At 44.2% G+C, this 22,828-nt stretch overlaps 1 protein-coding gene across 2 annotated transcripts in view; it reads right to left on the reverse strand.

The window, feature by feature from the left end:
* The window catches only part of ZNF341 (zinc finger protein 341), a 45,847-nt gene that overhangs the window by 13,889 nt on the left and 9,130 nt on the right, over window positions 1-22,828 (reverse strand). For both annotated transcript variants that reach the window (XM_074318292.2, XM_019733882.3), the window contains exons 4-12: window positions 21,543-21,692; window positions 19,057-19,308; window positions 16,325-16,520; window positions 14,855-14,945; window positions 12,967-13,160; window positions 11,445-11,635; window positions 7,409-7,617; window positions 4,534-4,630; window positions 2,821-2,953 (exon numbers count right to left, since the gene is read on the reverse strand). In XM_074318292.2, the coding sequence (XP_074174393.1) occupies window positions 2,821-2,953; window positions 4,534-4,630; window positions 7,409-7,617; window positions 11,445-11,635; window positions 12,967-13,160; window positions 14,855-14,945; window positions 16,325-16,520; window positions 19,057-19,308; window positions 21,543-21,692 (1,513 nt within the window). The remainder of the gene's footprint in view (window positions 1-2,820; window positions 2,954-4,533; window positions 4,631-7,408; window positions 7,618-11,444; window positions 11,636-12,966; window positions 13,161-14,854; window positions 14,946-16,324; window positions 16,521-19,056; window positions 19,309-21,542; window positions 21,693-22,828) is intronic.

Genomic DNA, 22,828 nt, shown 5'->3' on the forward strand with positions numbered 1-22,828 from the left:
GCAACACGTGAGGTGAGCCCTGAGGTAGTTAGGGAGCAACCCATGGGGAAATCTGGGAGTGAGGATACCAGGCAGAAGGAAAGGTGAGGGTGCTTGGTATGTCTGAGGAACAATGGGGAGGCCAGTGCGGCTGGAATGGAGTGGGGGGGATGGAGAATCAGGCAGAAGATGAGGTTAGCAAGGCTGCCTAGCCTAACAGGACGGCATGGAAGGCCAAGGAAAGACTTCGGCTTTTACTCTGAGCCAGATGAAAAGCCACCTGAGAGGCTGAGCGGAGGAGGGTCAGGATCTGACTGAAGAGTTTCACAGGCTCCCTCTGATTGTGTATAGAATAGACTGAGGGTGGAGAAGGTAGAGGCAGGCAGGAGGCTGGTACAAGAAATGGGAGGTGGTCAAGTTCAGGCTTTGTTTAGAAAGCAGAACTGGCAGCCCTTGTCAATAGATTGGCTGTGGGGTGTGAGAGGCAAGGAAAAGTCACAAATGAAACTAAAGTGGGCCAAGCAACAGGGTGTATGGTCATGGAATTCACTGAAATGAAATCCACCATGGGAGAAGGGGGAATTACATCCAATTAAATCCTTGCAACAAACCATGAGGTAAGTACTATCATTATCCCATTTTATAGACGAGAAAACTGAAGTTCATGGTCTACATCTAGCGGTTGGGGGAACTAAGATTCTAGCCCAGCAGTACGATCCAGAGTCCACCTGAGTCGCCCAGATCGACTTGCTGCAGAACCATTGGGAGGACAGCTCTCACATGACCGGGGCTGGGGTCACAACATGCCCTTCAGAAAAAGGTTGTTATTGGGCTATTTTGATTTGCTACCATTATTTATTCTCTAGTCTCCCTGTGGAATGAATAAAGTACTTTTGAAAAATGCCAACCACCCCCCAATGATTAAGGAAATTCTGGTCCTTACATTGAATGCTCTGTAGTCATTAAAAAGATTAAGGTCTGGGGCGGCCAGTTAGCTCAGTTGGTTAGAGCACAGTGCTCTTAACAATAAGGTTGCCCGTTCGATCCCCACATTGTGTGAGCTGCGCCCTCCACAACAAGATTGAAACAACTACTTGACTTGGAGCTGATGGGTCCTGGAAAAACACACTTAAAGTACATAAAAGTTTTTTTTAAAAAAGATTAAGGTCGATCTGTGTTTCTTGATCTGGAAAGATCTCCTGAACATATTGCTAAGAGGAAAAAAAAGCTTAACACAGTTCCAGTTTTGTTAGAAAAAAGTATAGTTCCCACACTCCAAAAAAAAAAACTCAAGCCATATGTGTTTGCATAAACACAGACTATGCAGGGAGAACGGTGGGGGAGGGTACACACCAAACTGTCAATAGCAATTAGGATTTGAAGGGGAAATTTAACATTTGACCGTACGTACTTCTATACTGCTTTCATTTTTACAATAAAAATATATTACTTTTGAATAACAATCATTTTAAAAGCCATAAAGAGATTAATTTGATAATATCTATCAAAATTACTAATGTATACACTTTTTTCTTTTTCTATTGTGGTAATATATACATAACATAAAATTTACTATTTTAACCATCTTCAAGTGTGCAGTTCAGTGGCATTAAATATATTTACCTTGTTGTGCAACCATCACCACTATCCATCTCTAAAACCTTTTCAGCATCCCAAACTGAAACTACATACATGTTTTAACCCAGCACTTCCACTACTAGGGATACACACGACAGATGTACTCCCAAAAGCTTGCCAAGGGACCCACCCAGTACTGTGTGTACAGACTAACAGCTGAAAAGTAATTTAAGTATTCATTGTAGGAAACTGACTAAATAAGAGATGGTAAATGCAGAGGTATGATGGTACGCAGCAGAGAAAAGGAAGGTGTCTTTAAGGAACACTTTCAAGGTATAGTGATAACGTATATTGAAGAAAAAAGGTACATGGTAGAATTATAATATGTGCTTATTTGTGTAAAAGTAAACAAATATTTTGTATAGGTGTAAAATAAAAACTAGAATGACACAGACTAGACCACTAATAGCTATCGCCTGTGCCTTAGGGGAGGGGAGTAGGAGTATTTTTTCAAACTGCAAACTGCGAGTCACAACTTGGTGGTTATTTTAACAACTAAAACTGAAGAGAATAGAATACAAAATATTGCTTTGTGAAACTTTTATTTCAATATATTCTGTGTATATATGTGTTTCCTGAGTTGCAATATCAAATGCATTTTTTTTTTTTTTTTTTTACCTTAGGTCATAGTAAAAAAAATTGAGAAACATTTGGATTATCCATCTGAGGTAAGAGGGAGGTTTATTTTAATTATATATGCTTTTGCATTGTCGAGGATTTTCTCCTCAGGTTTTCTCAATCTATTGATCCTTTTCAATGAAAAAGAAAACCAGAATTTTTTTAACTAACAAAAAAATTTAAAGATTAAAATAAAAGTAAATGTGTCTCAACTGGGGAACCAAGGAGAGAGGGATATGTCCAGGTTTGGGTGGCAATTTTGCAATGAGAACAGTGCCCCCACCCCTAGGAATTCAGAATGGTCTGAGGGGGCTGACTTGCAGGGGGCAGAGCCAAGAGAACTCCCACCAGGCCCCAGGAGCTCATTTCTGCTCTAGTTTTGATGGGAATGCCTTGTTCACTTGACAGGGTACGTGAGTAGGGGGCCAAGAAGGAGACAGAGAGGGAAAAGGGGCAGGAGGAGAATGGGGAAGAGGGCCAGAGAGAGGTGGAGAGGAAAGCAGAGAGGAATGGGAAGGAAAACAAAGAGGGGTTGAGAACGGGGAAGGTGAGGTGGCAGGAGTTGGTGGGGAGCAGGGTACCCACCTGAGTGGATGTGAGCATGCAGTTTGAGGTAGTGCTCCCGCCGGAAGAATTTCTTGCACACCTGGCACTTGAACCTGCCTCCACTGCCATGTGTGGGCAGGTGACGCCGCAGGTAGCGTTCACAAGGAAACACCTGGCAGAAGAAAGGAGTTGGCTTCAGGTCTGTGTCACCAGCCCTAGCCACCTTCTGAGAGCAAGAGACCCCTCATTGCCAGCCCTTCCTTATGGAAACACCTTCCTTTCCGCTCACCGGGGTCAGGGTCCACAAGGTCAGGTACAGCTCTTAGAACGTCATGGCTTCTACTACTCACCCATGCCTACTTTGAGCATCTGCCCAGGCTGTTTTTCCTACCCAGAAGGCCTTTCTCTCTTAGCCTGATAAACTCCTACCCATCCTTCAAGACCCACCTCAGGTGTCACCGCTCTATGAAGCCCGCCCTAACTCCACAATGCCATGGCAGGCAAAGCAAATTCCACCCTTGAAGATCCCCTCACATTTTTAAAGTCAGCATTGAACAAGCTGAATTACAGCCCTTTGCTTACATAGGATCTCCAAAAGGACAGAGAGGGACTTTCATTCCCCAGCACAGGGCCTGAGTCAAATGACTGACAAGTAAAAGAATGAATGAAAAAATGAAAAAATAACTAAAGAAATGAATGAAAAGGTAATAAAAAGCCAGAAAACACAGAAGCCAAAATCTCCTTCTTCCCCAGTTACCGGATAGACATTCATTCATTTTTTCATTCATTTGGTATAGAGAGGGACAGACCCAATTGCCCCACTACTTATTAGCCCCACCATTTCCTAGTTAAGTGATCTTTCTGTGCCTTGGTTTCCCCATCTGTAAAATGGGATAGTAAGAATATGCCTATCTCCTAGGGTTAAATGAGTCAATTGGGATAAAATAGTCAGAACAGTATCTGGCATGTGATTCTTGCTTAATTCATGATACTTTTTCCATGGACCACAAATTCCAAAGCTCAAAATTAGACTATAGAATTAGAAACATCTACAATGAGGCCGAAGTGATACCAGAGCTGTCCTGGAAAATCTGCCACGTAAGGTTGTAAGAAAATGAGTAGAACAAAGAAACAAGTTGAACACACCAGGGGGATGCAATCAGCAAAATCCAGACTTCAGGAAACTCCACAGGACCGATGGCCCAGTTTCTTCAACATATAAATTGAAGGGGGGAAAAAAAAGCAATGGTGGGGAAACCTATAGATTAAAAGAAACTTCGGTCATATCAACCAATCGCAATATATAGACCTGATCCAAAAACCAAACTTCACAAAAATTGTGATGTTTTTGAGACAATTGGAAATTGGTACATGGCCTAGCTAGTTGATGATATTAAGGGACAGGCTTTAATGAGGCTTCCCAGATTTACTGGAAAGAAGGACCAATAATAACAAGGATATAACACATTGGGAAGCTGCAGACTGCTGTTCAGTCGCTGGACCTGGGACCAGGAGAAGTCTCACCCCATGTCAGCCCAGTTGGCCTGGCCTGGCCCAGCAGCAGCCCCAGATGGCTACATGTGGTATCTGATGGATAAGAGAGGCCAGGTAGAGCTCTTGCTCTTCAAAGATGAAGTGTTGTCTGTGGAGATCACCCCACGCCTTGTCTGCACGTACAGAAGTAGCAGAGGAGGAGAAAATGAGGGCTTTACTCCATCGCCTCTTGCCCCTAAATATCACAGGGGTACCCACCTTTTGACAGTGCGGACAGGGGAAGTTGTGAGTGGCGGTCTGCAAATGGTGCTCCAGGGCCTCGGGGGTAGAATATTTGTTGACACATTTGACACATCTAAGTGGGAAGAAGCAGGAGAAGTGAGAGAACAGTGCGTGGGGGTTAGACTCGCCCAACAGGCCCAGGAATCAGCCCCCAGGGCCAATATTAGGAGGCAAAATCTTACATGTAATTCATTTTCAAATAAATCTACTCTTCTCGCTTGCCACTGCCTCCATCTTAGTCCAAGCGGCCATCCTGTCTCGCCGACGTGTACAGTAGCCACCTAACTGGCCTCCCTGCCCTACTCCACCATCTGTCGTCCATTCTCCACAGGGGAGCCAGCAGGAGCCTTTAAAAATCAAAACCAGACCACGTCACACTCTTGCTTAAAAGTCCCCACCTTGGCCTAAAGGCCCTACTGGCCTGATCCACTTCCACCTCTCAGACTTCATCTTTCTCCACTGCCCACCTCACTCACCCGCTCTGCTCCAGGCACCCTAGCCTCCTTGATGTTTCTGGAACACACTAAGCTTGATCCCACCCTCAGGGCCTGTGCATTTGCTGTTCCTATGACCTGGAACGCTCTTCGCCAGGTCTTCCCCTGGGCAGCAGCTTCTCATCCTTCATGTCTCAGCTCAAATTTCACCTCCTCACAGAAGCCCTCCCTGACCACCGTGTCTCAAGTTGCCACTCACCCCCTACCACCATTCCCTATTATGTCACGCAGATTTTCTTCTTAGCACTTATTACCTGAAATTATATTATTTGCTTACTTGATTATTATCTGTCCCCTCCACCAGCAAGTGGGCTCTGGAGGCATGGACCATTATGTGTCATTTTCACAAACCACTCTGAGTGCCAGTGACAATCTGTTACATGAAAGAGTCAGACAGACAAGAATCCAGACCTGGTTCTTTCCCATCTCTGACCCTCAGTTTCCTCAACCATAAAATGGTGTGGGAATCCCCAATGGGCCTGCCCCTCATTCATTCTTAAGATTGTCACAAGAGTCAAAAGACACAACTGTGCTAAATGGTTCATAAACCACAAAGAACTAGAGACACGGTCTTTACTATAAACACAGTCTTCACTTCACTGTGGCTAACATGCCTTCGAAACACCAGTTTCAGGCGACAAGCCACTTTGAAGAAGACCTCACCATCTCCCCACTATGAAAACATTTGCCAGCAAATGCATCCAATGAAGTGCCAGTGACAAACGCCACAGTTGAGTGGGCCAGTCATACCAAAAACAAAAATATGGGCCCTGCCATCTGTACACCAGGGCCACCGTGGGAAACCCCTTAGGCAACCTGCACCTGTGGCAGGCCCAAGGAACGCCCTCAGACTGCACACTGAAAACCACAGTCTAATGTTTCCACAAGCTAGAAAGAGGATGTGGGTGGAAACAGGAGGCCAAGAACCTCACAAGCTGGTGGGAGGGAGGGGACCTGCCTCGGCGGTGAGGAGACAGGTTTGTGTGGGAGGTAGTTTACCAATAAGCATTAAAATTAGAACTCCCTGCCAGAAACACCACCCTAACTAAGTCATCCAAGGGAACGTCCCCAGCAATGGGGTAAAGCCACGTCATGCACCTCCCGATCTAATGCACTGAGAAGGACACAGCGTCACTTTGTGCTAACCTGCCAAAAGTGCCAATCCTGGATCTAATCTGAGGTCAAATCAGACTAATCCAAATGGAGGACATTCTGCAAAAGAACTGGCTTATACTCTTAAAAAATACCGTCATGAAAGACAAAGACAGACTGAGGAGTGGTTCCAGCTTCAAGGAAACTGAAGCGATATGACAACTGAATGCAATGTGTGATCCTGGATGGGCTCCTAGGCCAGAAAAAACACTTTTCTCTTTGTCTATAAAGGATGTCATTGGAACAGTTGGAAATTTTCGAGTCAGGTTGAATAAGAGTTGTCTTGATTTAACTTCCTGATTTGGGTAACTATACCACACTTAGGTAAGAGGTTATCCTAGTTTTTAGAAAATATACCCTAAAGAGAAGGGGTAAAGCCTCATGTCTGCAAATTATTCTCAAATCGCTCAGAATAGGATAAAGCCAATGTGGTGAAAAATTAACATTTGGGAAATCTGGTGACGGGTATTGGTGAGAATTCTTTGTATCATTCCTTTTATTTTTGGTAATTGAATGTTTTATTATAGTTTGTACAAACTGTTATATCAATTTATATCCTTCATTTAGAAAGGATTCATTGTGGTTAATTATTAGGGAATTATAAATACAAGATGTATAATTAAACTGTACAGATATTATAAGTAAAATATTGATAGTGGTATAGTAAAACCAGGTGAAACTTATTCCTTCAGTAATGACAAAAATAATCAGTAAATAAAAATTCCATATTGTGAGATGATGACATATTAGCTTGAGTTAAGATATATTTAACATCTCTTGAGCATTTTAAGAATGACTTCTTTAGTTTTTACAGTTTATATTTTAAGAAAGACATTGAAAAACCTGGAGGGGATTCAGAAAAGAGCATCCTAAATAATTAAAGGGGAAATCATGACCTAAAAGTATGCTGAATTCTATCTTGAATTTTCAGAATATTCTATGAATGAAAAAAGACTGGTTTTCCTTTTTTAGGATTTTTTTTTTTTTTTTAAAGAATAAACGTCTGCCAAGTTGAAGAATGCTATAAGGAGGGTCCATCTTTTCCCCTACCAATGCCAAGGCCCAGAACCCACTCCGGCAGGCTGGACTCCAGCCTGAGATTCAGTTTCCCCTTTGAGGTGTCTCACTGGTCCTGAGCCATCAGAACCATGAAGGATGCAGACCCCTGGGTTCCTTGTGGGAGACGGGAATGGGACAGCACGTACTTGTAGACCGCGTTATCCTTCTTGGGGCTGTGCTGTGGCAGGAGGCTGTGGGAGTACTGGTGCACACCCAGGTCGTACAATGAGGGAAAGTCCTTGCCGCAGAGGTGGCAGCGGTAGCTCAGCTCCTCCTGGTGGCTTTTGATGTGCTCCAGAAACGTGTCGAGCTTCGGGAATGTCTGGGCGCAGCTTTTGACCACACACTTGTACACCTTAAGGAAAGACACAGGGCAGGTGAGGAGAGGCAAGAGAGCTGCCTCCACTGCCACCCCCTGCTTGCCCCATGGCACGTGCCTCGAACACTGCTGGTGAATGACCTTACCGCTATTCCTCTGTTCCCCTGCTGCTGGAGCCCTGGTTTTATTTTGATTGGAGGGTCCTCTCCTCTCAGCCAATCACAATGGCCCCATTACCCTTCCCTCAGGCTCTGTGTAGCCTGGGTATATTTAGAAAAATTACCCCAAATCTGGAAATACAGTAAAAAGATGACATTGTGTCCTTCCAATATCCTACTAGAATAGTGGCTCTCCAACTTGAGCGTGTGTGACAGTAACAGATTGCTGGGTGCCATGCCCAGAGTATCTGACACAGCAGGTCTGGGTGGCCTGAATATGTGCCCATAACAGGGGCCCAGATGATGCTGGTCCCAGGACCTCACTTGAGAACTACTGTCTAACAAGCCTGCCTAGAACCATCTCACTCTCTGGGGAAATGTGAATTGTTTTGACTATTTACTATTGGTTAGGATCCAGACTCTAAAGTTAAATACTAACTTATAGAAAATTGATTCGATGTAAATAATTTTTGTCAGGCAGAAAAGATAATCCCAAAGGTCATGGGTTTTGTTGCCTTGTAGGACATTAAGTGGATTTGTATCTAATTTAGCAATCTTATTCCTTTTTTTCACTGACATAGTTATATATAGGTATAGACGTCAGTGTCTCATATCCTTTGAACTTACTTTGTCATCCTTCCAGTTCCCTCATTAGTGAATGATGCTAAAATTCTGACTCATGCTCACTATGTTATTTATACGAAAAATATGTTTTTAACATTTTGAAGATTATACTTTAAGAAATGGTACACACTCCTAGTTGCCTACACAATTCCACCACTCCTCCTTCCTAACAAAGTGAACCGTGATTTGCTCAGGGTGGCAACACGCCCATTTAAAACATTTGATCCGATCTCCCTGGCTCCCTTGCAGCTAGTGTCAGTCATGTGGCTCCTTTCTTGCCAAAGATATGTAGATAGTAGTCTTTAGAAAAGACACCAATCTCAGAACAAAAAGGCAAAAGCTTCCTACGAAAAATCCCCTCTACCTTTTGCATTTGTCCTGACTGGAATATAGATGTGATGGCTGGAGATATAGCAGCCATCCTGCAACACTGAGAATTAAAGCCACATGCTAAGGATGACAAAACAGAAAGCCAGAAAAAGCCTTAGTCCATGATGACATATCTGACCTGCTATACAAGCCCAACACTTCCTACTTACGGACTTCTCGTGATGTGAGAGAAATAAAACCCTAACTAGCAAGCCAGTTTTCTATTATTTGCAGCAGAATAATGCATTCCTAAATGATAGAACACATGCACTGGCTTTGACCAATAAGAGATCTTGTGGGAAAGGTTTCCTTGCTCCTAAAAAAGATACGGAAAAGATAACCCTTTTTTGCTCATGGATAATATTGTCTAGGCTGCTGCTGCCTAGAAAGAGTGACCACCATCCTAAGACCAAAGGTGAGCTATCAGTAGAGGACAAGGCTACATGGTGGAGATGAGCTGGAAAGACACAGGGTCCTTGATGCTGAGTTGAGTCAACTGACTATTTCAGGCCTAGAACTGCCCTATCTTGGGTTTTCTTGTTATGTGAGATGATAAACTTCCTAATTGTTTAAGCCAGTTTGAGTCAGTTTTCTGTGATGTGCCCCAAGGATATCCTAACCTAACTCCATGAACCTCCCCTGCTAGGGCTCAATAATAAGGAAAAAGTCAGAGATATGGACAAAGATTTGATTACAGTGATGCGCACCATGGCTTTGTTTATAAATAACAAAACTCAGGAAATAACCTAAATGTTCAACAATAGGGGTTTTTAAAAAAATGTCGCCATTAAACTTATGTTTTTAAAAGTAGCGACATGAGAAATACTCAAAATATAAAATTAGGTTAAAAAATAGAAAGCACAAATCTCAAGAGAAGTTATGCTGAGTGAAAAAGCCAATCTCAAAAGGCCACATACTTGAAGACTCCATTTATACAACATCCTCAAAATGACAAACTTATAAAGATGAGAATCGATTAGTGATTTCCAGAGGCTAAGTATGTTGGGAAGGAGAAGAATGGGTGTGTCTAATAAGAGGCAGCACAAGGGAAATCTTTGTGGTGATGGAACAGTTCTGTACCATAATTGCAGTGTGAATCTACATTTCTTTCGAAATAAAAAATTTTTAAAAGCTTTCAAAAAAAGCACAATTCAAAGTTTTATATGTATACAGACTCCGATTAAATTTTTTTTTTAAATACAGAAACTCCACAAAATATAGTGGATTTTGTGCTGCATTCTTGGGAGAATATACTGCAAGGTGGTTAATGACGTGGAGTTTAGGGTCAAACAAACCTGGCTTTGAACCCTAACTCAGTCACTTACTGGCATTGTGACTCCCCGTCATTTGACTCCTTGGAGCCTTGGTTTCTTCATGTGGATATACTGAAAATGCCTATCACTAAGGATGTTATGAGGATTAAACAAACTATTGAATGAAAATCATTTAGCAGGGTACTCAACATATAATAAATAGTAAATGTTAACTTATATGTTCTTCAGACTTTTCTGAATTTTCTAATTCTATATTGAGCATGTGATACTTTTATAAGGAGAAAAAATAACAATGAAAGTTATTTAAAAAATAAAGACTGGTGTAGAGTTGCCATATAATTCAGCAATTCCATTTCTAGGTTTATACCCAAGAGAATTGAAAACATATGTTCATACAAAAACTTGCACGTGACTGTCCATAACAGCATTATTCACAATAACCATAAAATAAAAACAACCCAAATGTCCATTAACTGATGAAAGGAAGGAGAAAATGTGCTATGTCCATACAATGGAATATTACTCGGTCATAAAAAGGAATAAAGTACTGATACATGCTATAACAGGGATGAACCTTAAAAATATTACTTTAAAAGGCCACACACTGTGTGATTCCATTTATATTAAGTGTCCAGTATAGGTAAAACCACAGAGACAGAAAACAGATTAATGGTTACCAGAGGCTATGGGAAGGATGGAATGGCTGCTAGTAGGTACAGGGTTTCTTATTGGGGTGATGTTCTGGAATTAGATAATGGTGATGGCTGCACAACCTTATGAATACACTACCGTGTTTCCTCGAAAATAAGACCTAGCCAGACCATCAGCTCTAATGTGTCTTTTGGAGCAAAAATTAATATAAGACCCAGGATTTATATTATATTATATCTGGTATTATATTATATTATGTTATATTTATTATAAGACTGGGTCTTATATTAAAATAAGACCGGGTCTTATATTAATTTTTGCTCCAAAAGACACATTAGAGCTGATGGTCTGGCTAGGTCTTCTTTTCGGGGAAACACAGTAAAAATCACTGAAGTGTACACTTTAAAAGGGGTGAATTTTATGGTATGTGAATTATATCTCAATTTTTAAAAAAAGACTGTAGTCCTAAATCCTCATAAGTAGGTAGGTTTTAGACATTAGATCTTCTCAGGATGTTAAGAATTTTTCCTGTGTCTGAGTCCTTCATTACATGACCCTCTAGAGGTGGGCTTCCTCCCTCAGGCTGGCACTACGATGGCCCAGTAGGCTGGGCCCACCCCGGCAGAATAGAGGGGGAAGCATGGCCCATCATGAGTGGTTAAATGGTAGCTCAGAGCAACTGAGGCCCACTCCTGTCCCTTTGTAGGCCATGTTCAGGAGCCCAGCACCAGCCAAGGCTCATGACTAGAGTGGATGTGGCCCCTCCCACTGCCAGCCAGCCACCTACCTGCTCGTTCTTATGCTGAGTCATGTGGGACTTGAGCTGGAAATAGGTGCTGAACTTGCTCGGGCAGAACTGGCACAGGTAGGAGCTATCGATGAGGACCACCTGCTTGGCCTCCAGCTTGTCCCCCTCATCCTCGCCTGTTGTGGGCAAGGCCTGGGGCTGTGGGGCGCTCGACAGGGTCTGGCTCAACCCTGTGGAGAAAGCCAGGTTGGGGGTGGGTGGGTGGGTGGAATCACTGAGAAGGACAGAGGAAGAGTCAGGACAGAGAGTCACACCATTCAGGAAGGATTCATGGAGCACCTCCTGCGGGCTCCCCTGCATTCGCCCCACCACTTACCACATCTCTCCATGGTTGTTAAAACTCCTGAACACCGCTCCTAGCTGTACTCATCATGCCTTCCCAGCTCCTTGTTCTAATGACAATCATTTGTTTATTTGCCCGTCCTTCACACACTCTGAGGACAGGGGCCTCCATGAAAGTTTGCTAAATGGTTGAACCCGTGGTGCTAGGCATTGCAGGAGTTTCAACAGAAATTGGGGAAATGGTTTTATCTCCAAGGAATTCTCAAGAACTCAGGGGACACACAAGAATGACTACACACACAGTAGGGCTAATTCCAACAGGGAGGTCATATGCAAGTGGCCATATGTTGTTTGTGCAGCAAAACAACCCCTTCATTAGCTGGCATAGGGCAGACATTGCTTACCCATGGGGTTACAGAGAAAAGCCCAGGCCTTACACTGTCTAATACAGTGGCCACAAGCCACATGTGGCAACTGACAACTTGAAATGTGGCTGGTCCAAATCCAGATGTACTATAAATGTAAATACGTACATCCTGGATTTCAGAAACTTAGCATTAAACAAATGTAAAATATCTCATTAATAATTTCTTTACATTGCATGTTAAAATGATAATATTAATATATTGGGTTAAATAAAATATATGATTAACACTAATTTCACCTTTTTTTTTTTAACTGTTTTTATGTAGCTATTAGAAAATTTTAAATTGCATATGTTGCTCATGTTATATTTTTGTTGGACATCACTGCTCCAGGCCTAGAAGTCCCCACTGCCCATGCAGGAGAGGAATTAAATCAATATCAGGGACAGGGTCATTAGCTCAGGGACAAGTGATGGCTCAGATGACAATCCTAGAAACCAGAAAGGACTCTGGAGACCATCTGCCCACAGAGGTCAAAAAGGTTTCAATTTCTGACCAACTGAGAGTGACTGCCTAGAGCAATATATTGAAAATAGATTTTGAGGCGGGATCCAGGCTCAGTAAAAAAGATAGGTGATTGATTAGTGATGTCAGTTATGGGTACAGTATTACAGTGATGCCACACATATTGTATCTTTGTCATCCCTTCTTTCATCCTATATTCCCTTTTATTGATAAAGTAGACTGAAGCCCAAAGAGGTCAAGGAGGTTGCCCAAGTTCACAGTTAGCAGCAAAACCCATGAAGCTGCGGAGGAAAGGTGTGGGGTGAGTGGCGTTCTCTGCTTCAGCTCACCTGTGCTTTCCTCCTCCTCCTGCCTGCTGGGGTTCAGGGCCATGACCTGTACGGTCACAGAGTTGCGAGAGACAGTGCTACCACTGCGTCCTGGAGGCCACACCTTGTGGGTCTGCATGTGCTTCTTGACATTAGACTTCTGCGCAAAGGCACGGCCACATGCAATGCACTGGAAGGGCTTCTCACCAGTGTGGCTGTGGGAAACAAGGCGTGTCAGCACCCTCGTCTAGGAATGGAGATGTGGCCTCAGCCCCGGAGCTAACAGCCACCAGGAAGGCCCAGACAGAGCCTCTAGATGCTGCTGGCCACCACTCTGACCCATGAGGACAAGCCCTCTTGCTGAAGCAGGCAGACCAGAGACAGAAAGACCCCATGCTCTTGGTGACATCACTGAGCTGCTGAATCAACCAGCCCCAGGGCTGACCTTCTCTATGGCCATCTCATACTATGAGATGAAACATTTCCAAATTGTTTAAGCCCATTTAAATAGGGATTTCTGTTATTTGAATGAGGAAATATCCTAGGTGTCACTGCACAGCACTTGTACCCTTATTCAACATTGCCTTCCAAATTAATTTTGTGTTTTAAAACTAAAAATATTTCAAAATGAAGCTTCCTATTGTTGTTGTATATGGATAACCATTTGTCGTAAATACAAAGTAATAAAAAAATGCAGTAATTCATAAAACACTATTATTAAGATCTAAAGCTGCACTGTCCAATAAGGTAGACACAAACCACGTGGACTATTTAGAAATATTAAAATAAAATAAATAAAATATTCAGTTTCTCAATCACACTAGCCATATTTCAAGCACTCAGTAGCCATATATCATCAGTCGCTACCCTACTGGACAGCACCATCTGGGGCATTTCCATCTTTGCAGAAGGTTCTATTGGACAACACCAGTGTAGATCAGTGATTCTCGACTTTTGGTTGATTTTACCCTCCAGGGGACATTTGGCAATGTTTAAACACATTTTTTGGTTGTCACAGGTGAGGGATGAGGGGCGCTATTAGCATTTAATAGTTAGAGGTCAGGGATGCTGCTAAACATTCTACCAAGCAAAGGTCAGCCTCCCACAGAAAACAATGATGTGATCTAAAATGTCAATAGTGCCAAGGTGGGAACCCTGGTCTGGAGAAAGCCGCTGCCTGCCATGGTTTGAGAGAGGTTTGTTTTTTCTCTCTCTGTCTCTGATAAAAGATGTGCAAGCATACGAGAATGTGTGAGGCATTAAGACAGATCAAATTGAGGCTTTCTCCTTTGATTCTCCTAGGACTGAAAGAAACTGAAAAGAGAATAACTTTCTCACTATGTCTTTCAGAAGTCTTTAACACCATAACCATGAACCCCCTAAAATCATCTTCATGATTCTGTGAGAATCACTGAACAAGTCTACCCCTCCACTTCCCAGAGGAAATCCTGAGGCCCAGCGGGGCTCCCTGCATGTTCTTGGGACAAGAGGTATAGTGGTTTGTCCTGAGTGAGCAGAGAGCTCATAGCTATAGACGCACAGCATGGCAGCCCTTGAGGTCAGCCCCTTCTGCAGAGGTGAAGACTGAGGCACCCCTCACGCCTACAAAGCCCCTATCCGTTCAAGTACATTTCTCTGCCCGCCCCCCCCCCCCCCGCAGACCTTTCCCATCATAGCGGGCAGGCCACACAGCTTTCACAGATCGCTTTCACAGATCCCTCCCACAGCTCCTAAAAGAGAAAAGGGAAACCATTCTGACCTGGACTGATGGTCTGAGAACCATGACAGGACAGATGGGGCCTTGGTCACCACCCAGGCTAGGGAGCTGCAAAGGGAACCTTGCTTCCACTCGGGATGGCCTCCCAGCCAGGGCTGCCCAGGAGCCACCTGCCCCACCATGCCTGGGTACCTTCGGATGTGCTGCTGTAGGTCAAAGTTTTTGGTGAATGACTTATCACAGTATGAGCACTTGAGTTTCTGAGCCTTTGGCTTCCCTGCAGCTGAAAGACAAAGTAAGAGGAGGGAGATGGTGAGGCTGGAGGCACAACTGTGGGTGCCAAGGACAGCCTCCAGCCACTCAAACCCCTGGCCCTGAGACCAGAAATTCCAGATTGTGAGAGGTCTATACCCATGGACAGGCAGGAGAAGAGGCACAGGGGAGCCTCTCCCAGTGCCTGGGGGGTGGGAAAGCTCAGGGCATGCTCTGGCCAGGAGACCAGGACAAACCCCTCAAAGGCTCCCCTCTGGCCTAGGATAAAATCCAACCTCTCTGCTGTGGCCCACAGGGCTCTGCATCCTCTGCTTCCTGCCAACCTCATCGTTCTCTTCATCGAGCTACAGTGGACGCCTTGCTAACCTTGAAAGACATCCAACATGGTCCCACCTCAGCACCTGTGCACTGCTGCTCCCATTGCCGGATATGCCAGCCCTTCAGATAGCCACAAGGCTGTTTCCTTCTCACCCCCAGATGGATAGGTAGCATCATTTTCCAGCCTCTCCCCAGTATTCCCAATCACAGGACCCTATTAATCTCCTTCCTTGAGTAACCCATAAATATTTATTTATTCCTTGTTTGTCTCTCTCATTAAACTGTGATAACTGAGGGTAGGGAAATCCTGGGCCAAGATGCTGGATCCCCAGTGTCTAACACCAAGCCTGGCACATAATTGCTCAATACATATTTGTGGAAGAAAGGCAGCATGGAAGTAGTTGACTAGAAAACCCCTGAAAAATTCTCAATTTCTCTGCCCTCACCATGCCCCACCACCTTCTGACATTGCCCCCAACTCCATACTTAGCATCTCCAAAGCAGTGGCAGACACTGATGCTTGCCTGCCTGAAACCCATTCTTCCCTTCTTCTTTCCTCATGAATGCCCCACATAAGAGGAACATCAATGTTCCTGGCTAAAAGAGACGTTTCCCGGCTTCCCTTGCTGCTAGATATAGTCATGTGACTAAGTTTTGACCAATGAGATGTAAGTAAAGGCATCATGCAGAAACGCTAGAAGCTGGGAGACTCCCCTTTTATCCTTAATGCCTGGAATATGAAATTGATGACTGGAGCTCCAGCAGCCATATTATACAATGAGGCACCGTGCTAACAGAAGCCATGAGCTAGGGATGGCAGAGCAGAAAGCCAGAAGAGATGTGGGTGCCTGGTGACCATATAGGCACGTGATCTCCAGATTGCCTGCCTCTGGCCTTGTTTTGCACAGGAGAAAAACAAAATTCTGTCATTTTGAAGTTACTCTTACTTTGGATTTTCTACTACATGCAACAAAACTTAATCTATCCATCATAAAAGGGAAGACCAGCACGAAGTAGCCTGTGGATAGGCCAATGCTGAGGAAAGATGCCCATGCCAGGCTGTGGGCTGACCTTCTGGGAGTCCACTGGCACCTTTGGCCCGTCGGGTCTTCAGCGTTGGTGGGGAGTCAAAGGTGGCCACTGTGCCCCCAGTGGCACTGGTCATGGAGTCAGCAGGGTTTGGTCCTTTTGGTTTGAATCCCTGTTTGCCGGGGCTGTACACCGGCGGGGTGGGGTATACTGGAGCCTCCACACACTGGTTTGGCACCTGGAAGGACAGCAGAGTCAGGGAGAGAGTTCTGGGAAGGGAGGGGAAGAGTCATCCCAGCCGGGGGGAGGTTCACTGCAGGCCTGGTGATCTCAGCCACTCCCCATCTATAGCGCCATCCTAACTCCTCCATGTAGGTCAGTCACCCACTCCCCAAGACCCTTAAAACTTCATGAAGCCAGCAGGTTAGAAGCAGCTTGGGAGCCGGGCTGCCTGGGTTCACATCCTGACTCTGACACTTATCACCTAAGAGATTTTGGACTAGTCTTTTAACTTCTCTGTCTCAATTTCCTCATCTGTAAAATGGGGCTAATCACAGTGTCCCTCTCATTGGGTTGTTATGAGGATTAAATGAGCTAACAAGTAAAGAGCTTAGAACAATGCCTAGCATATAGTAAGTACTCAATAAACATTAGCTGTTATTAATATTATTGCCATTATTGTTGTTATTAGTAGTTTGCTTCCACAGGAGAACCAGGAAGTCAGAAGGATCTGTGTCCTCACCAGCACTCAACTTAACTGACCTGTCACCACACCAGCAGGCGTCCCTCAACTGAGAATTGACACTGACGCCACAAGAAATGACCAAAATGAATTCTGAGCCACTCAAACTTAGTTAACAGTAAGCTTATATCATGACACTGGGGCATTGTGAAGAATTCATTTATTCATTCACCTACTTGTCATTCATTAGTCTTTCTGGGCTAGCCTATCCAAAATTTCACTTCCTATCCTTCTCTACTTTATTTTTCTCCTTAAACTTATAATTATGCAATAAGTTTTGTATGTCACTTACTAATCCTATCATCTGCCTAGTTCCCTGAAGGCAGGGACTTCTGTTCTGCTTTTGTTTACTGCTCTGTATCCAGGGCTAGAGAAATGCTTGGCACAGAGTGGTAACTCAGTAAATATTTGTTGAATGAATGAATTCATTTACACATTTACTGGGCATCTGATATGGCAGCCGTAGGTGCTTCTGCCAGATCTTGCCTGTTGGCCCTGGGCACCATTTCCACACCCTTCCATGCTCTCCCTTGAAATGTAGGGGTGGGAAACTTGGAGCCACATTCCCAGACTCCCTTGCCAGCATGATTCTGCCTGCAAGAAGCATCTGCATGAGATGCAGAAGGCAGAAGGGAGGTAGAAACCATTCTCCAGCAGCTGTGGTAGGAGACAGGTGGGTTTACAGCCATGAGTTTTAGAGTGGCTGGTTGAACTCTACATTCCTCTCCTGACCACCAGCCCCAAGGATGGCAGGGCAGCTGGAACACCAGCAACAGAATCCTACAGTTTCCTCACCTCTGGGTGCAGCAGCAGTGACCTGGTTCTCTGGCCAAGTGACAACAGTGAATCTAAAACCCAGTGGTGCCGCCAACCCTGACATTTGTTCCTCTAGCCCTTCTATCAGCTTTGTAAGCACCTAACTTCCTATATTAAATCCCTCTGCCAGAAATACCTAGAGTGGTTTCTATTTTATAACATAATATATATAATATATATTTATAATATAATATATATAATATGGATACTATCTGACATGGAATGTCTGTATGGCTGAGATAATGTGACCCCAAGTGCAGGCAGGCTGTTTCTGTCATAGCCATGCCCCTTGCACTGGTGTCTGGGAAGATTCTGAACTCCTAGCACCTTGAGAGTAGACTGCTTATAGCTCAGAGCTCTTCAGCAAGGAGTTCATATGGTAATATGATGCACTGACTGCATAACAGCCTCAGTTCTTTACCTCTCCCCATCCCCATGACTTTGCAGCTTTTCCCACCAAGAGACGATGTCTATTTCCCTACTCCTTAAATCTAAGCTCTCCTTGCAACCTGCTTTGACCAACAGAAGTGACACTGAGTCACGTACAAGCCTAAACCTCATGAAGCCTTGAGCATTTCTGCACCTCCACCACTGCCGTGAGAACATGCCTGGCTAACCAGCTGGAAAATGAAAGATGCATGGAACAGAGTTAGGTCACCCCACTTAGCCCACCCTAGGCCATCCTAGAGCAGCCGACAGCCAGCCAACCTCCAGACACAAGGAAGAGCCCAGCCAAGATCAATGGAGTTGTCAAACCGACCACCATCGGTGTGAGAACAATAAACACCTTTTGCTATGTACCACTGAGGTTTTGTGGCTATTTCTTACACAGCCATAGCTAACTGATATACCTAGATTGCTAAAAAAAAAAAAAAATCTAAGTGACACATAGATAACTTTTGGAATCCTTTCCCCAAAAGGCAAGTATTCTCTGACTGTTCTAAGCACTCTCTGAGGGCAGTTTATATTTCCATTACAACCACACTTCCTATCATCTTCTCACGGTTTGCATTTTACACTTATAGCTTGATGGCTTGACTAAAACCTCTCTCTCCCATAATGTGGTACATTCTATGATCTGGTTTTGCACCCCCACCCCCACCCCGTGGTATCTCCTGCAGTGTCTGACATACAATTGGTGCTCAGGAAAGGTCCAGGTTACTCATGACCATGACCAGTTTCTCCTCTTCCACCCCAACCCCTGGCGTCTGCTCACCTCCAGGGGTGGGTAGGGCTGCATTCCCAGCGCCTGGATCTCCACCGTTCCACTTCCAGGCAGGGGTGCCGTGGCACTGTACACCTCCACCACACCATTGCCGCCAGGGTTGGGACGCCCGGGGGGGCCCAGGCTCTGGGGAGGAGGGGGTGGGGGCTGGGGGGGTTGGGGTGGGGGCAGTGGTGGAGGGGGTGGAGGGGGTGGTGGAGCCTGGGTGAGGTAGCTGGGCGCAGAATGCATGTTCAGACTGCCCTGAAATCAGAAGAGAAAATTAAAGCCTCATAACCTCTTGATACCAGCTATTTTGTTCATCAGTAAGGAAGGGCATTTGCCTTAGGCAGCCACGTGGAAGGAACAGCCACTCACAAGGCAGCTCAGAGGATGGAGTTTAGAGGGGACATGGAAACGAAGTCATGGGAGAATACAGAGGAGCCATCAGCCAGGTGCTGCTTTCCTTTTTCTCTATGAAATTCGGGGAAAATGGCCCAACTTGTGCAGGAATGAGTTCCTACAGCATGCCTAATGCTGCTATCTTTAGAAAGTCTTGCTTGTAGGACTGGCTCTTGACTGGCATCCAAGAACGTGCCTTGTAGAAGGCTCCCTATGTTGATATGGGTATTTTGCCCACCACTTGGGGCACTGACCATACTGTGTCAATTCCCCTAGACTGTTTGAATAAACAGTATGATTTATGGTGACTATCTTCCCATCTGGGAGCCTAGAATTTTGGTCGGAATGGTTGGGCACCTACGTGACCAATCCCCAATAAAACCCTGGCTTTGGAGTCTTAGCTGTGCTTCCCTGGGCAGAAAACCTGCTGGAGGAAAAGTATGTTTTGTGCAGCCTCTCTCCGCTTCCCCAAGGGGGAGAACTTTAGACACCTGCACCTGGATTCTTCCAGACTCCAGCTGATGTGTCCTTTTCCCTTGGGGATCCAGCTGTATGTCTTTTTTCTGTAATAAACCACAATCATGAGTCTTGGGAATCTTCCCAGAGAGTCACCGAATGGGTGGATGGCTGTGGTCCCCTGAAACACAGCCATTGACTTCTAGAAATTTATTCTACAAAAATAACCAAGCAGGTGGGCAAGGTATGTGTACATGGATGTGACTTCGGTAGTTTTTACAACAGCAAAAATGGCAATGACCGACATGTCCATCCCCAGAAGCCTGGCTAAATACAGGATGGCCCATCTACACGATGGAATCCTTTCCAGCTGTTAAAGTGATGATGCTGATCGGTATTCCATAAAAGGCGCTCCTCATAATTGCTCTTCCTTGGGTCCCACAGTCAAATATGTTTGGGGGATAATCTGGGGTGACAAAAATCAAAAGTGTCTCTTTCCTATAGGAAAAATCCAGGAACAGAGCAAGGAAAGAAGTAGAATGCCCTAGGCTGGTTTGACCAGAGATCCTTTTTGTATTGGAAAATCCCAAGGAGCCACTGTTCCGAGGAACATTTTGACAAATACTGAGGTAGAGGTGTAGGCATAGAGAATGACGTTAAACAAAAGGCAAAGTAAGAAAAGCAAGTTCCAGAACAGTGCAGATAACATGACCTGTTGAAATAGATGTGTATATTATAGATCTATTTATACAAAAAGCTATTTTTATCTCTATTTACATTCAAAGGTCAGGAAAGCCAGACACCAAAATTTTGATAGTGTATTCTTTGAGGGGAGTATGGGTGATTGATTGAATTATTGATTTCCCAAATTTTATTCTGAAAAATTTCAAACCCACAAAAGGCTACAAAAAGAATACACTGAACACTCTTTATACTTAGTTGAATTCACCCAGTTGTTACCAATCTGCCACATCTTCAATGTGTGTGCATGTGTGTGTACCTACACACACACACACACACACACACATTGTGTTTCACCAAGGCACTTGAGAATTAGTTACAGACATCATAACACTTTGTTCCTCAATACTGTACACAGATGCATCTCCTAAGAACAAGGATATTCTCCTATATAACCAATATCAAGAACTGAATATTGATATAATACTATTATCTAAAATACTTAAATTCTTCCATAGTCTAATTTCCCCAAGTGTCCCAATAATGACTTTTTAACTTTTCCCCCCACTCCAGGATCCAACCAAGAACTGCACGTTGCAATCAGTTACCATGTCTCTTTACATCCCAGATTATGAATAATTAAACTTCTTTTATTTTTACTTCCTTTTGTGTATTCTCTAATGTTTTTCTAATGGACATGGAATGTATTTGTTAAGAATAAAACAGGAGTCAAAATAGCAGGACTGTAGCTATGAAACCCCAAAGTCATGTTCAGGGTCCCCACTGAAGTGGCAGCTTCCCCACACACAGCAGAACTGAGCGAGGAGAGGCTAACCATCCTCCTCAGCGTGGGGGAGAGCTGAGGTCAAGGCCCCTGCTTTCTACAAGATTCTGAATCTGCAGGAGTCAACACGCAGCATTGGAATCAAGACTCTGTGAGAAGTCAGCCCCCTCCTTACCTGCACAGGTGGGGGGCCCTGGGGCATGGGTTGGTCCAGGGACGTGAAGGCCGACATGGCAGACATGAGCACATCATCGCTCACCAAGATGTTCCCCTGCACCAAGGTCTGGATCAGCGGGGATGGGGGCACTGTGATGTATGTGGAGATCTGGGCAGAGAGAGAGAGAGAAAGAAGAACATGTGTGAGGCTCTGGAAGGAAGTGGAGGGTATGATGAAAAAGATCTGGGTTCTGGAGTGCCACAGACTTGGATTCCATTTCCATTTCTGCTCTTCCCTGCTGCTGTGTGACCCTGGGCAAGGCATCCCACCTCTCTGAGCCTCCATTTCCTCATGTACCAAATGAGAAGAATAAGTCATACCTCCCTGGAAAGCAAATATCCTATGACCCAGCAATAATATTTCCCGGTATCTATCCTAGAGAAACACTCACAGATGTCCACAAACAAAAGTATTCTGCACAGCACTGTTTCTTATAGTGAAAAGTAACAATAACCTCGATGTCCATCAACAGGGGAATGGATTTAAAAAGACAATATAATCATGGAGAGAATACTATACAGCAGGTAAAGGTATTGCAGGAATAATCAAATTATATAATAACATGTACATTATGTACTCTTATTTTTTTAAATCTAAAACAATATAACTATATAATTTATGTGGGTATTTAAATAGTATGTGAAAGTATCTTAAAAGGCTGACAAGGATATCCATCAGTAGTTACCTGGATGCAGGGGAGAGGAACAGTGCCAGAAGGGCTTTGATTTGAACATTCTAACTTTTAAAAAGGAGAAAGGAAACGTGTATTACTTGAAAACATATAAACGAATAAAAATAATAAGACACTCTCAGGTTAATAGTGAGGATGAAAGGCAGACCCTACAGGAGAGTGTCAAACATGCAGTGACTGCTCCTCTTAGTAGATGGAAAGGGTGTTTTGTTATTTTTACTTTTTGCTTTTCTTTACTGGCAGGACCTTGGCATCTTCTTAGGCTCCTGGAGACAGCAGCGACTGGGCTTCTGAACCCAGAGTCCTGGTTCAAACAGAATGTTCTTGCCCTCAACCAAGCAAGCACAGCCCAGGCAGGGTAGGGAAATGCCCCCACATTGTAGCCAGAAAAGGCAGTGTAGATCCTGGCTCATGTATATTTTTACAGTGAGATGAAAAATGGGAACTTGTATCCATGCCCACCCAAGTCACTTCAGCAGGAGAATTCATGTTTGACCGTAACCGACCACTTGTGTCCTACAGTTATTTCCCTGCCCAGGACTGGAGGAATTTC

The sequence above is a fragment of the Rhinolophus sinicus genome, chromosome 13 (assembly GCF_057876585.1).
Source record: "Rhinolophus sinicus isolate RSI-liver-muscle chromosome 13, RSI-T2T, whole genome shotgun sequence".
NCBI classification, from domain to species: domain Eukaryota; kingdom Metazoa; phylum Chordata; class Mammalia; order Chiroptera; family Rhinolophidae; genus Rhinolophus; species Rhinolophus sinicus.